Source organism: Micromonas pusilla (genome assembly GCF_000151265.4).
Source record: "Micromonas pusilla CCMP1545 genomic scaffold MICPUCscaffold_12, whole genome shotgun sequence".
NCBI lineage: Eukaryota > Viridiplantae > Chlorophyta > Mamiellophyceae > Mamiellales > Mamiellaceae > Micromonas > Micromonas pusilla.
In genome coordinates, this window is record NW_003315893.1 from 204,350 (window position 1) to 216,758 (window position 12,409).

Consider the following 12,409-nt stretch of genomic DNA (forward strand, 5'->3'; position numbering starts at 1 on the left):
ACCAGGGTGCCGCGCCCGGCGCGTCGCGACGCCGCGCGCGGCGCCGCCCGGCGCGACGCCGCTCGCACATCTGCGCGCGGGGAAGGGAAACGAGGCGTCAGGGATCGGACAAGGCGGCGGAGCGACCGATCGCGCGCGTCGCGTCGCGCGTCGGATCGCGCGAAGGGACGCGCATCCGACTCAGCTTTTTTTGCCTGAGTGCGGCTCGCGAGGGGGGATTGGGGGGGACCCGCGGCCGCCGCGCGCGCGGCGCCGCGACGCGCGCGCGATCGTGCGCTCGCCGCCGCGGCGCCCCCTCTCCCGCGGATCGGAACCCTAACGACGCGTACGCGCGACGAAGAGCGAGACCGAGGCGGAGCGCAAGCGCGCCGCGGCGGGATCGCGACGCGCGCGGGGCGGGGGTAAACGGATTCGTCCACTCCGCGTCGCGTCAACGTCGAGGTGGAGGAGCGCGTCGCACCTAGTGCCGCCGCGATGGCGTCCGCTCCTTCCGTGCGACCCCACGCGCCCGCTGCTGGAGACGAGCGCGTCGTTCACGTGGAACACGGGCCGTTGCATCGCTTCCATGGCGCCTCAGATCCTCGCGCGGGGACCTCGCGTCGCGTCTCCGTCCGCGCGCGCGACGACCGGGATTGTCGGTCGAGAAGACGCCGCCCGCCTAAAAAAAGCGGGAGGACGGACGCCGAGCCGCGCTCGCGTTCGCGGCGTCGACGGCGGTCGCGACCTCGGTTCGCGCGGTGTGACGCGCGCGCTCGACGCTTCGCTCGCGTTCGAGGTCGATACTCCTCTCTCGCGCGCGTGACCGCGTCACCGCCGCGCCGTGCGTACTGCGTCGCTCGCGCGCCATTCGCCGTTCAAAACTCGACTCCGCGTCGTCACCCGAGGAATACCTAAGTGCACTTTATTGGCCGGCGCGAGGTTCGGGGGTACGCGATATCGTAGTACGCGAGATTCCGTATGCGCTTTTAGTTACCGCAGAATATCTGCGAGCCGCCACGCTGGAGGACGATGAAAAATCCAAAGTCGTCGCGCCCCCCTCGGAGTCGACGAGACCCTCGGAGTAAACAACGGAGGGCGAGCGGGCGCGGTCCGCGCAGTCCGCGCCGTCGCCGCGGAGGCAGGCACCGCCCCGATGCCGAGCCTCTCGAGACGCGCTTCTAAGCGCGCGCTCGGGTACGGCGCGTCCGCGGCGGTCGCCGCGTACGCGCTGCGCGCGGCGTATCTCGCCGCGGCGCGCGCGAAGGAGGCGCGCGTCGCGGTCGATTTCGGCGTCGGAAACGCGCGCGACGATTCCGAGGAGGTCGAGCCCGGCGACGACGACGCCGCGCGAGAGCGGACGACGTCGCGCGCGCGGCGCGCGGCGGCGCGCGGCGGCGGCGACGACGACCGCGGCGGCGTCGAGGAGGAGCTCGTCGCGCTCGAGCGCACCATGGACGCGCTCGCGGGAGGCGAGGACGCAATGGGGCGGGCCAAAACCGGGGCGGGAGACGACGCGACGACGACTCGAAGCGGCGGCGGGAGAGGAGGAGGAGAGTCGGACGAGTGGACGACGACGCCGCCGACGCCGACGACGACGACGACGGGCAGCGGCGACGCCGCCGGCGTCTCGCCGTCGCGATCCCTCGGTACTGTGGGACGGTCGCCGACGCCGGGCCCGCGCGACGAGACGACGCCGGAATTTTTCGCGAGCACGAAATTCTTCGCCTGCCTGGAGGTGCTACACACTGGTCCCCATACGACCCCGTTGGCGTGGTGAACGCCGATCCTTAAGGACTTTGCCCGGCGCATCTCTCCTCCCACCCATCGCTTTCAATCCCCGCCCGCGACGCCTTTCAACTCCAACTGACGCCTTTGAACTTCACCCCGACAGCTCGAGGAATCGCGCGAGCTGTTCGACGCCGCGGAGGAGTTCACCGTGCCGCCGAACACTGTCGTCTTCCGCCAGGACGACGACAGCAGCAGCGGCATCTACATCGTCGTGAAGGGCTCCCTCGGGGTGTACCTGCAGGAGAGGACGACGAAACACCCGGTGGGCGCCGGGGAGCGCGGCGGCGGCGGCGGCGGCGCCGACGCCTCCGGCGAGATCGGGGGATTCGCGGACGGCGACGGCGCGCCCGTGGGCCCGCCGTTCCTCACGAACATCCTCCGCGAGGGCGAGTCCGTGGGCGACGTCGACGTGCTCGACAACGCGCCGCGAGGCGTGAGCGTGATCGCGATGCAGGACGGCGCGACGCTCGTGCGCGTCACGCAAGCGGCGCTGATGACGTTTATTAAAAGGTGCGTTCTATACAAAAGTTTGTTTTTCACCCATCCTTCGGTTTCAACATTTGATCGCGTATCGTTTCAACTGACCGATGAACTATTTTTGTATGGAATGGCCCAAAGTCACCCGCGGACGCTCCAGACGTACCTGCAGCAGGCGGTGGCGCGGCTGTGGCGCGTCGCGCACTTCGTGTTGGTGGACTTTTTAGGGCTCCCGAGAGGCGGCGCGGGCGACGCGGTGCGGGTGGGTTCGGCCGAAGGAGACGGCGAGAGGGATGGCGGCGAGATCGAGCGCAAGGAGGACGTCCCCGCCGGCGCCCCCGCCGCCGGCGCCGGCGCTTCGAGACGTGCCTCTCATCGCGCGTCCCCCGCGGCGTCGCTGCTTCGGCACCTCCCCGCGTTGGAACGCGTCTGCGCGAGGCGGACGTTCGATCCCGGCGAGGCGCTCTACCACGAGGGCGACGACGCGGACGCGGTGTTCTTGCTGTTGTCCGGCGTCGCGCGCGCGGACGCGGTGCCGTGGCCCGCGGGAAACGGCGCGCGCGGCGCCGCCGTCTCCGGCCCGCGGCTCATCGGCGGCAGCGCGTTTCTCACGCGGAGCCCGCGGCAGGAGACGCTCCGCGTCGCGACCGCGGACGAGCTCGTCGACGGAGGAAGTGGAGTTGGAATTGGAATCGGAATCGTCGGAAACCGCGACGATTCGTATTCCGCTATTCCGAAGGGTGACGGTTCGTCTTCGTCTTCGTCCGCGAGCGCGCCGCCGTGCGTCGTCTTGGAGATCACGCACGCGGCGTTGGACGAGCTCCGCGCGTCGAGCGTCGAGGCGTACGTCGCCACCTTGCTCGCGACGTCGTGCGCGCTGTCGCACCTCCTGCGGGAGTTCATATCCCTCGGGTTGAACCGCGTGTGGCTCAGCGCGGGCGAGTGCGCGTTCGAGAGGGGCGAGGAGGCGACGTCGATGTTCGTGCTCATCAGCGGACGCATTCGGTTGACGCGCGGCGGGGACGCGTCGACGGGCGCCGGCGCGTCGCGGCGAGACCCTGGCGCGCGCGAGGAGCGAGGCCGAGGGGAGACGATCGGCGAGGCGCCGCTGCTCGGCGGCGGGCGGTACGCGTCGACGGCGATGTGCTTGAGGGACACGGAGCTGGTGCGGATGTCGCGGGGCGCGTTGACGTTGATTTGCGCGCGGAATCCGACGGCGGCGAGTCGTCTGTTGGAGGCGATGGCGAGAAAGCTGCACGACGCGAGGCGAGGCACGTTATCCTTCCCGCGCGCGCCGGACGTCGTCACGATCGCGCTCGTCCCCGCGAGCGCCGGGCGCGACGACGTCGCGCTCGCGTCGCTCGCGCAGGGCTTGCGCTGGGCGCTCGAGGGCTTCGGAAAGACGCTCTGGCTGGACGAGACGGCGGCTCGCGGCGTGTTCCCCGACGACGACCGCACGATGACGCGGCTCGCGTCCAAGTTTTACCGCTCCAAGCTCACCGCGTGGATGGCGCAGCAAGAGGAGCGGTACCGGTTCATAGTACTCCAGACCGACGCGAGCGCGTCGCCGTGGTCGCAGGTGTGCGTGTCTCAGGCGGACAGAGTCATCGTCGTCGCGCACGCGGACGCGGCGGACGCGACGCCGCGACCGCACGAGGAAAAGTTGCTGTGGCGACGGCGACGCGGCGCGACGACGGAGCTCGTCCTCGTCCACGCCCCAGGGTGCGCGCCGCGCGACTCGAAGCGATGGCGCGCGTGCCGTCCGTCCGTCGCGCGGCATCATCCGCTTCGCGTCGACGAGGAGGAGGACCTCTCGCGGTTGGCTCGGCACGTCGCCGGGCACGCCGTCGGCGTCGTCTTGACGGGCGGCGGCGGCCACGGCCTCGCGCACCTCGGCGCGCTGCGCGCTTTGGAGGACGCGGGCGTCCCCGTCGACGTCGTGGGCGGGACGTCGCAGGGCGCGCTCGTGGCGGCGCTGTACGCCGCGCACGCGTCCACGTCGCACATGCTGCCTCAGGCGCGTTCTATCTCACACTGGTCTCCATACGACCGCGTCGGCGTGGTGAACGCCGATCCTTAAGGACTTTGCCCGGCGTGTCTCTCCGCCCAGGGTCCCTCGCTTTCAATCCCCGCCCTCGACGCCTTTCAACGCCAACTGACGCCTTTCAACTCCACCTCAGGTGAAGGATCTCGTGGGCGCGTTGTCGTCGCCGCGGCGTCTGATCACGGATCTGACGTTGCCGGTGTTGTCGCTCTTCAGCGGGAAGAGCGTGGACGCTATTCTGAAGACGGCGCTCGGGGAACACGGCGACATCGAAGACCTGTGGCTGGCGTTCTTCTGCTGCAGCACGAACCTCACGCGCGGCGAGCTGTCCACGCACGTCCGCGGAACGACGTGGAAGTGCGTCCGCGCGTCGATGACCGTGTTGGGATTACTCCCGCCCGTGGTCTCGGAAGACGGCGACTTTCTCGTGGACGGCGGCTACCTCAACTCCATACCCGTGGACGTCATGCGCGAGAAGATGGGCGTCGAGACCGTCATCGTCGTCGACGTGGACGACGACGATTACCTCGCGTTTCGAAACCTGACCCCGCACGACGGCGGCCTCGGCGGGTGGAGGCTCCTGTGGGAGCGCGTCAACCCGTTCACCGCGGAGTGGCTCTCTCGGTCGTGGCTTTGGCGGCCGTGGAGCGCGACCCCCGACCGCGGCCCTCTTGCGCCGACCGCAACGCGCGCGCGCCCGCCGTCGTACGCCTCGCTGCTGAACGCGCTCATGCGCGCGACGTCCAATCGCGCGCTCGCGTCCGCGTCCAAGGATCACGAGATCAATCTCTACCTCCGCCCTCCCGGCGTCGCGAGCGGGTGGATCGCGCCGATGCACGCGGCGCGCGTCGACGCGCTCGTGCGACGCGCGCATCGACACGCGAGCGGCGCCATCGCGGACTGGCAGCGAGCCGCGCGCGAGGAGAGCACGGTCCGCGCGCGGTCGGCGGCGGCGGAGGCGGCGAGGAGGGAGGCGCGCGCGCGGAGCGGGGGACGGCATCGATTGGGCGCGGGCGCGGCGGCCTCCGCGACGTTTGCGGCGGGCGCGGCCGGCGCGGCGACGCCGCCGCCCGAGACGGCGGCGGCGGAAATGGCGTCGGAAATGGCGACGACGACGGCGGAGGTGGCGAAGCCCGTCGTCGCGAAGAGACCGAGCGGAGTCTCCGCGGGACACGCGAAGAAGCCGAGCGTGACGCTGCCGTCCGCGCTGACGGGCGCGTTCGGCGCGCCGCCGCCGCCCGCGACGTCGGAGCAGACGAGCTGGAGCCTCCCGTCGTCGCCGTTCGCGACGACGACGACGACGACGACGCCGCCGCCGACGACGACGACGAACGCGGAGAAGAAGGCGACGACCGCGGAGTGCGCGAAGCGAAGCGCGTCGACGGAGAGCTTCGTCACCGCCTCCGCCGGCGGCGGCGGATCGACGAGCGCGTCGTCGTTCGCGTCCGTCGGCGGCGCGGGGGGGGGCGGTGACGAGTCCGCGTCCGCGTCCGCGTCGGGCGGGTCGCTCACCCCCGACGACGACGACGGCAACGCGCGGCGGGCGCTCGACGGCAGCGCGCTGATGGCGCTGAGGTCGTCGCTGTACGGCGGACGCCGGTCGCCGCCGCCGCCGCCGCCGCCGCCGCCGCCGCCGCCGAGGGAAAATTTGAGCGCGTCGACGCCGCGGCGGCCGAGTCACCGACGGAGTCTCTCCGCGGACGGCGACGCGATTCGCGCGGCGATCTCGGCGCGCGGTGCGGGACACGGCTACGGCGTCTGGATCGGCGCGCGCGTCGGCGCGTCGAGGGAGCGCTCGAGGGGAGCGGCGGCGACGGGCGGCGGCGGAGAGGCGGCGGCGGCGGCGGCGGCGGCGGCGGACGCGGACGCGGGCCCGGGTTCGGCCGCCGCGTCGGTCGGCGCGCCGCTCCGGGCGAAGCGGATCGGCGCGGTCGGCGAGGACCGGCGACGGTCGTTCAGCGACACGGACTTGGTGTCGTCGTTCGGCAGCGCGGACGCCGCCGCGGACGCCGCGGGGTGACGCGCGGAGAGTGACGCGGGACAAGATTTCGAACGATTTCTTACGAAGGTTGAATTTTCCGCCACCGAAAATGTACTACGTACTAAGCGTACATTTCTATGTGTATACAGTCACAGTGCACGTTGCATCACACTTTTTGGCCTATCCGGAACCTTTTTTTGTGGCGGACCGCGACCGCCGCCGATTGTCGTAACTATCATCACACCCCGCCCCGCCGCACGGCCTCACGACCGACGCGATGGCCATGGCTTTCGCCGCTTCCGTCTCCTCCGCGGCCGCGCTCCGCGTCAACGCGCCCGCCCGCAGGTCCGCGACGCGTCCTCTCCCCCCCCGCGCGTCCACGCGTCGCGCGCGCGCCCGCGTCGTCGACGTGGCGAGTCCCGGAACCGTCGCGACGACGCGACGTCCTCCCACCGCCGTCTCTCGTCGTCGTCCGACTGACCTCGACCCCGTCCTCCCTCTCTCTCTCCTCCGCTTCCTCCACCTCCTCACAGCAGGTCCGCGCCCGCGCGCCGCGGCGCGCTCACGATCCGCGCCGGGACCATCTCTACGAACGACTTCAAGGTTGGCGTCAACGTCGAGGTGGACAACGCGCCGTACAAGGTGGTCGAGTTCATGCACGTCAAGCCCGGGAAGGGCTCCGCGTTCGTGCGGTCCAAGCTGAAGAACTACCTCACGAAGAGCACGAACGAGAAGACGTTCAGGGCGGGGGAGAAGCTTCAGACCGCGGACGTGGAAAAGCGCACGATGCAGTACACGTACAAGGACGGTGAGCAGTTCGTGTTCATGGACATGGAGACGTACGAGGAGACGCGCATCGACGACGACGATTTCTCCAAGTATCTGCTGGAGGGGCAAAACTGCGAGGTGCTCTCGTGGAACGACAAGGTCATCGGCGTGGACCTGCCTCTGAACGTCGAGCTCGAGGTGACGATGACGGATCCGGGCGTGAAGGGGAACACCGCGTCGGGCGGGGACAAGCCCGCGACGGTGGAGACGGGCGCCACGGTGATCGTGCCGCTGTTCATTCAGATCGGCGAGAAGATCGTCGTCGACACCACCAGCGGGAAGTACGTCCGAAAGGTGAAGAAGTGAGCGGCGGCGTCGTTGAAGGCGGCGAGTCGGGAGATTACATAAGCATGGGGAGATTACATAAGCATGGATCGCCCGCGCGCACTTGGCTTGTAATACGCATCGCACTATTATCACATCGCGCGCGAACGCTCGCCCAGAGTCTAATAATAACGATTAATATTAGGTCGCTGAGGTGCGTTCTATACACTGGTTCCCATACGACCGCGTTGGCGTGGTGAACGCCGATCCTTAAGGACTTTTCCCGCGTATTCACTCCGATTCGCCGCAGCCACCCGCGTCTTCCGCCTCGGCGATGCAGCGCCGAATGATCCCGAGCTCCTCCTCGTCGCACTCGACCCATCTCCCTTCACGCGTCCCCCTCAACCCGATCCCCATGATCTCCGTCCTGTGCAGGTTAATCACGCGATAGCCCACCGCGTCGAGCATCCGGCGAATCTGCCGGTTCCGGCCCTCGCGCAGGGTGATCTCCAACGTGCGCGCGCCGACCACGTCGATCTCGCACGGCAGCGTGCGCGCGGTGAGGACCCTGTCCACGCGGTCCCTCTGCACGGGCGTGGATATCACGACGCCGTCTCGCAGCATTCGAACGTCCTCGGGTCGCACGACCGCGTCCACGACGACGAGATACTTTTTATCGCGCTTTCGCCCGCTTCGCAGCGCCGCGTTGGGCAGCCGACCATCCGAGGTGAGAAGGATCAAGCCCGTGCTGTCCTTATCGAGCCGTCCGACGGGGAACAACCGCGCGTCCGGGTAGTTCACCGCGTCGACGATGTTCGTCCGGTCGCGCGCGTCCGTCGTGCACGTCACCCCGCGCGGCTTCCAGTACTTCACGTACTTGAACCGCGAGCCGCGGGACGCCGCTGGCGATGACGACGTTGCGCTCTCCCGTGATTCATCGATGACGTTGAGCGTCTCCCATCGCACTCTCTCGCCGCGCAGCTCGACGACGTCCCCGGGGAACACCATCGCCCCCGCGGCGACCACCGCGCCGTTGACGGTCACCGCGCCCGACGCCACGAGCCGGTCCGCGTTTCTTCGCGACGTGAAGTCCTTGAAGCATTTGTTCACGCGAACGCCCCCTCTCGAGGCGCTCGAGGCGCTCGAGGCGCTTGAGGAGGACTCCCGCGTCGCGTCGTCGTCGTCCTCCTCGTCCACCTCCTCCTCCGACCGCGGCCGCGGCGTCCTCGCGGACGACGACGACGGCGGCGGCGACGACGACGACGACGACGACGACGACGACGACGACGACGACGACGACGACGACGACGACGACGCGCCTCGCCCGCCGCGTCCGCGGCGCTTCGCGACGTCGACGACGCGGAACGCCTCGTCGTCCCGCAGCGGCGTCGCCGTCGAGCGCTCCCACGCCCTCGCGCGGCTCGGGCTCGCGTATCGCCACGCCCCCTCCTCGCCGCGCGCGGCGCCGCGCACGTCGGACGCGTCGTCGTCGAACGACGACGCGTCGTCTGCGTCTCGTCGTTGTCGTCGAATGCGCTCGCCCCACCCGTCGCCCGCGGGCGGCGCCTCTCGCGGGGCGCGTCGTCCGGTGCCCCCGGCGCCGCGTCCGCGCGCGCCGCGCGCGCCGCGTCCGCGCGCGCCGCGCGACGGCGGCGCGGGGCCGCGGCCCGCGAGGCACAGCGCCCCGACCGTGCGTGCCGCCATGCGGGCGCGACGATGGATGGCGTGTGGAAAAAGCGCTCGTCGACGCGAACGCGTAAAAAGCGTTCTCAGCATGGCTTACAAACGTTTTTCACCCACCACTCAGTTTCAACGTTTGATCGCTTCCCTTTTCAACTGACCGATGAACTGCTTTCGTGGGAATCGCTCTCGGACAACTACGGCCCACGCCAAGGGACGGCCACGTTGAAGCCAAGTGGATAAACCGCGGCGCGGCGGCGTCCCTCACTTCCGCGCGCGCGAGGCACGCCCTCGCCCTCCCGCACGGCGCGTCGTCGTCGTCGTCGTCATGTCCGCGTTCACCGTCGCGTCGTCCGTCGCGTCGCTCGCGTCGCGCGCGTCGTACGCCCTCGCGCGCGTCGCGTCGCGCCGCGCGTCGAGGGCCGTCGCATCGTCGCCGCCGTCGTCTCGTCGGCCGCTGACGTTGTCGCCCGTCTGCATGGGCCGCAAGGCTGCCAAGGTGGCGGCGAAGAAGCAGAAGGGCGAGGCTAAGCGCACGAAGCTGTACGGCAAGTACGGCAAGCTCATCGTCGCCGCGGTCAAGGAGGGCGGCGGCGCGGACCCCGTTTCGAACACGCAGCTCGCGCGCGTCCTCGCGGACGCCGCGCGCCTCTCCGTCCCGAGAGAGCTCGTCGACCGAAACATCAAGCGCGCGACGGATGGCAGCCAGGCGGACTACATGGAGCTGACGTACGAAGCCTACGGCGAGGGCGGCGTCGGGATCGTCATCGAGGTGTTGAGCGACAACGTCAACCGCGCGGCGGCGGACACCAAGGCGACCATCAACAAAAACGGCGGCAAAGTCGCCGAGCCGGGATCGGGTGCGTTCTATACACTGGTTCCCATACGACCGCGTTCGCGTGGTGCACGCCGTTCCTTAAGGACTTTTCCCGGCGCATCTCTCCGCCCAGGGTCCCTCGCGTTCAATCCCCGCCCTCGATGCCTTTCAACGCCAACTGACGCCTTTCAACTCCACCCCGACGTCGCTTGTATGGAACGACCCTCAGTGCTCTTCAACTTTGAGCGCAAGGGCGTCATCACGATCGACTGCGCGCTCGACGAGGAGGAGAACGTGTTCGAGGTGGCGTGCGAGAACGGCGGCGACGACGTCGTCCCGAGAGAGGACGGCGAGGACGGGTTCACGATCTACACGGAGGTGCAGGGGTTCATGCAGTGCCAGAGGGCGCTCGGAGACGCGGGGTTCGAAATCAACCCGGACGAGACCGCGCTGAAGATGATTCCGCTCGCGTCGGTGGAGGTGAGCGACGAGGCGGCGGAGGTGAACGAAGCGCTCGTGGAGAAGTTGCTCGAGCTGGAGGACGTCGACGCGGTGTACACGCAGTGAGTGATGATTAATACGGATGAACGACAGACGCGCGGCGGGTTGGAACGAATGTAATCGGAGATCACGCACGACAATATTTTTTTCAGCGGCGAGTTATAAGATACGTAAACATCATCACCATCACCGTCTCGCCGCACTCGCGATGGTCGCCGCGGGCGCGCGGAAGGGCCTGACCGACTTCTACGCCAAGGAGGCGAAGCGGTTGGGGTACGTCGCGCGCTCCGCGTTCAAGCTCCTCGAGCTGAGCGACAGGTTCGGGATACTGCGCAAGGGCGCGCACGTGCTCGACCTCGGCTGCCATCCCGGCGCGTGGACGCAGGTGGCGTGCCGCGCGCTCGGGCACCCCGACGAGGGCGGCGGCGTCCTCGGGGTGGATCTGAGAGAGACCGAGCTCGGGACGCTTCGACACGTGGACCGCAGGGCGCGCTTCGCGGTGGCGGACGCGACGACGCTGTGCGAGAAGCGCCTTCGCGCGCTGCGGGGCGGGGACGGGGACGGGGACGGGGACGGGGACGGGGACGAATCGATCGCGACGCGGCGACGGACGCGACCGTTCACCGTCGTGCTATCGGACATGGCGCCGAGCACGACCGGCGCCGCGGACGTGGACGCCGCGCGGTCGTACGAGCTCGCGGAGGCGGCGGTGAGGATCGCGCTGGGCGAGCGCGCGCTCGACGTCCTGTACGACGACGACGACGACGACGACGACGACGACGAAGGATCGTCATCGTTCGGGCACCGGACGAGCGCGATCTCGTCGAGTCCGGATCCCGACGGCGGCGACCGCGGCGGGCGCGAGGAGACCGGCGTCCTTCGCAAGGGCGGCTCGCTCGTCGTGAAGCTCCTCGAAGGCCCGGGCGGCGGGAAGGCTGACCTCCAGGCGGTGTGCGCGCGCGCGTTCGACAGAGTGCGGTGGTACCGACCGAGGGCGACGCGGCGCGATTCGAGCGAGGTGTTTCTCGTCGCGCGCGGGCGGCGGTGATGGGAAGGAAGTCATGTAGTACAGTAGGAGATGCGCGGGCGCGTGAGGTGGGCGATGATAAGATAAACTAGTTAGGTGAGATACTACAGTAGTTTCGACTCGCTCAGAGCGCGCGCTGGCGAGGAAGATCGATCGCGCGCGTCATCCCGTCGTCGTCGTCGACAGCCGCCACTGCCAAATCGCGGCGAAGACGACGCCGAGGACGCCCAACGCTATCCCTCCGAAGAGAAGATACTCCAGCGACGTGAACGACGCCGACCCGGTCCTCGTCGCCGTCGCGGAAGAAGAAGAAGAAGAGGACTCCCCGCACGTCTCGCCCTCCGCGGCGCCGCACGTCGCGCACGACCCCCCGCCGTCTTTCGCGTTCTTCCTCTTCTCCAGCTCGGCGTCCAACGCGGCGAACATCCCTCCCTTCCTCGCTTTGACCACCGTCCCTTTCGTCGCCGTCGTCGTCGCCGCCGTCGTCGTCGTCGTCGTCGTCGGCGGCGGCCTCGGACGCGCGATGGTCCGCTCCTCCACCTCCAGAACCTCCCCCCTTACGTACCACCGCGCCGACTCGATGATCTTCACGACTGCCGATTTCCCCATCAGCCGCGCGCGCTCCGCCTCTCCGCCCGGAAGCAACACCTGGACGTAGCTCTTCGTGTGCGCGACGAGTGAAATCCCGTATTTCGCGATGTCCGTGACCCAGACGCGCTGCGTCGTCCCGACGAGCGCGCCGTGCGGGAGATAGGATTCGATGTAATTCGTGAGCTCGCGGCTGCGGCGTTTCACCTCTCGCGAGTTGACTTTTTTCATGCGCGCCGCGGGCGTCCCTGGGCGCGGGTAAAACTGCGACAGGTGCAGCTCGATGAAGTCGTACTTCCTGCACAGCGCCATCGTCATCTCCCAGTCCTCCTCCGTCTCCCCCGGGAAGCCGCAGATGATGTCCGTCGCGATCGTGATCCCCGGGACTCTCTCGAGCAGCGTGTCGACGACTTTGGGTCGGGTCGTTCCATACAA

The 12,409-nt window shown here is 69.1% G+C and overlaps 6 protein-coding genes across 6 annotated transcripts; 4 read left to right on the plus strand and 2 right to left on the minus strand.

The window, feature by feature from the left end:
- Positions 1-1,132: 1,132 nt before the first annotated feature.
- Positions 1,133-6,308, plus strand: MICPUCDRAFT_52035 (uncharacterized protein; the record flags this gene model as incomplete). Its single annotated transcript, XM_003062270.1, has 3 exons — positions 1,133-1,714; positions 1,871-4,306; positions 4,425-6,308. The coding sequence occupies 3 exons, from the start codon at positions 1,133-1,135 to the stop codon at positions 6,306-6,308; spliced, it is 4,902 nt and encodes a 1,633-aa protein (XP_003062316.1).
- Positions 6,309-6,546: 238 nt separating this feature from the next.
- Positions 6,547-7,516, plus strand: MICPUCDRAFT_52036 (uncharacterized protein; the record flags this gene model as incomplete). Its single annotated transcript, XM_003062271.1, has 2 exons — positions 6,547-6,614; positions 6,803-7,516. 2 exons carry the CDS (start codon positions 6,547-6,549, stop codon positions 7,401-7,403), a joined length of 669 nt encoding a protein of 222 aa, XP_003062317.1. The 3' UTR covers positions 7,404-7,516.
- Positions 7,517-7,715: 199 nt separating this feature from the next.
- Positions 7,716-8,474, minus strand: MICPUCDRAFT_6886 (uncharacterized protein; the record flags this gene model as incomplete). Its single annotated transcript, XM_003062502.1, has 2 exons — positions 7,716-8,237; positions 8,307-8,474. Coding segments are annotated over 2 exons (690 nt in total), but the record flags the coding sequence as incomplete, so codon positions are not given.
- Positions 8,475-9,369: 895 nt separating this feature from the next.
- On the plus strand, positions 9,370-10,425 carry MICPUCDRAFT_42116 (uncharacterized protein; the record flags this gene model as incomplete). Its single annotated transcript, XM_003062272.1, has 2 exons — positions 9,370-9,918; positions 10,144-10,425. 2 exons carry the CDS (start codon positions 9,370-9,372, stop codon positions 10,423-10,425), a joined length of 831 nt encoding a protein of 276 aa, XP_003062318.1.
- Positions 10,426-10,567: 142 nt separating this feature from the next.
- On the plus strand, positions 10,568-11,407 carry MICPUCDRAFT_21305 (uncharacterized protein; the record flags this gene model as incomplete). The annotated part of the gene is made up of 2 exons (XM_003062273.1): positions 10,568-11,101; positions 11,246-11,407. The coding sequence occupies 2 exons, from the start codon at positions 10,568-10,570 to the stop codon at positions 11,405-11,407; spliced, it is 696 nt and encodes a 231-aa protein (XP_003062319.1).
- Positions 11,408-12,127: 720 nt separating this feature from the next.
- On the minus strand, positions 12,128-12,388 carry MICPUCDRAFT_9362 (uncharacterized protein; the record flags this gene model as incomplete). Its single annotated transcript, XM_003062503.1, has 1 exon — positions 12,128-12,388. A coding segment is annotated over one exon (261 nt), but the record flags the coding sequence as incomplete, so codon positions are not given.
- Positions 12,389-12,409: the final 21 nt, after the last annotated feature.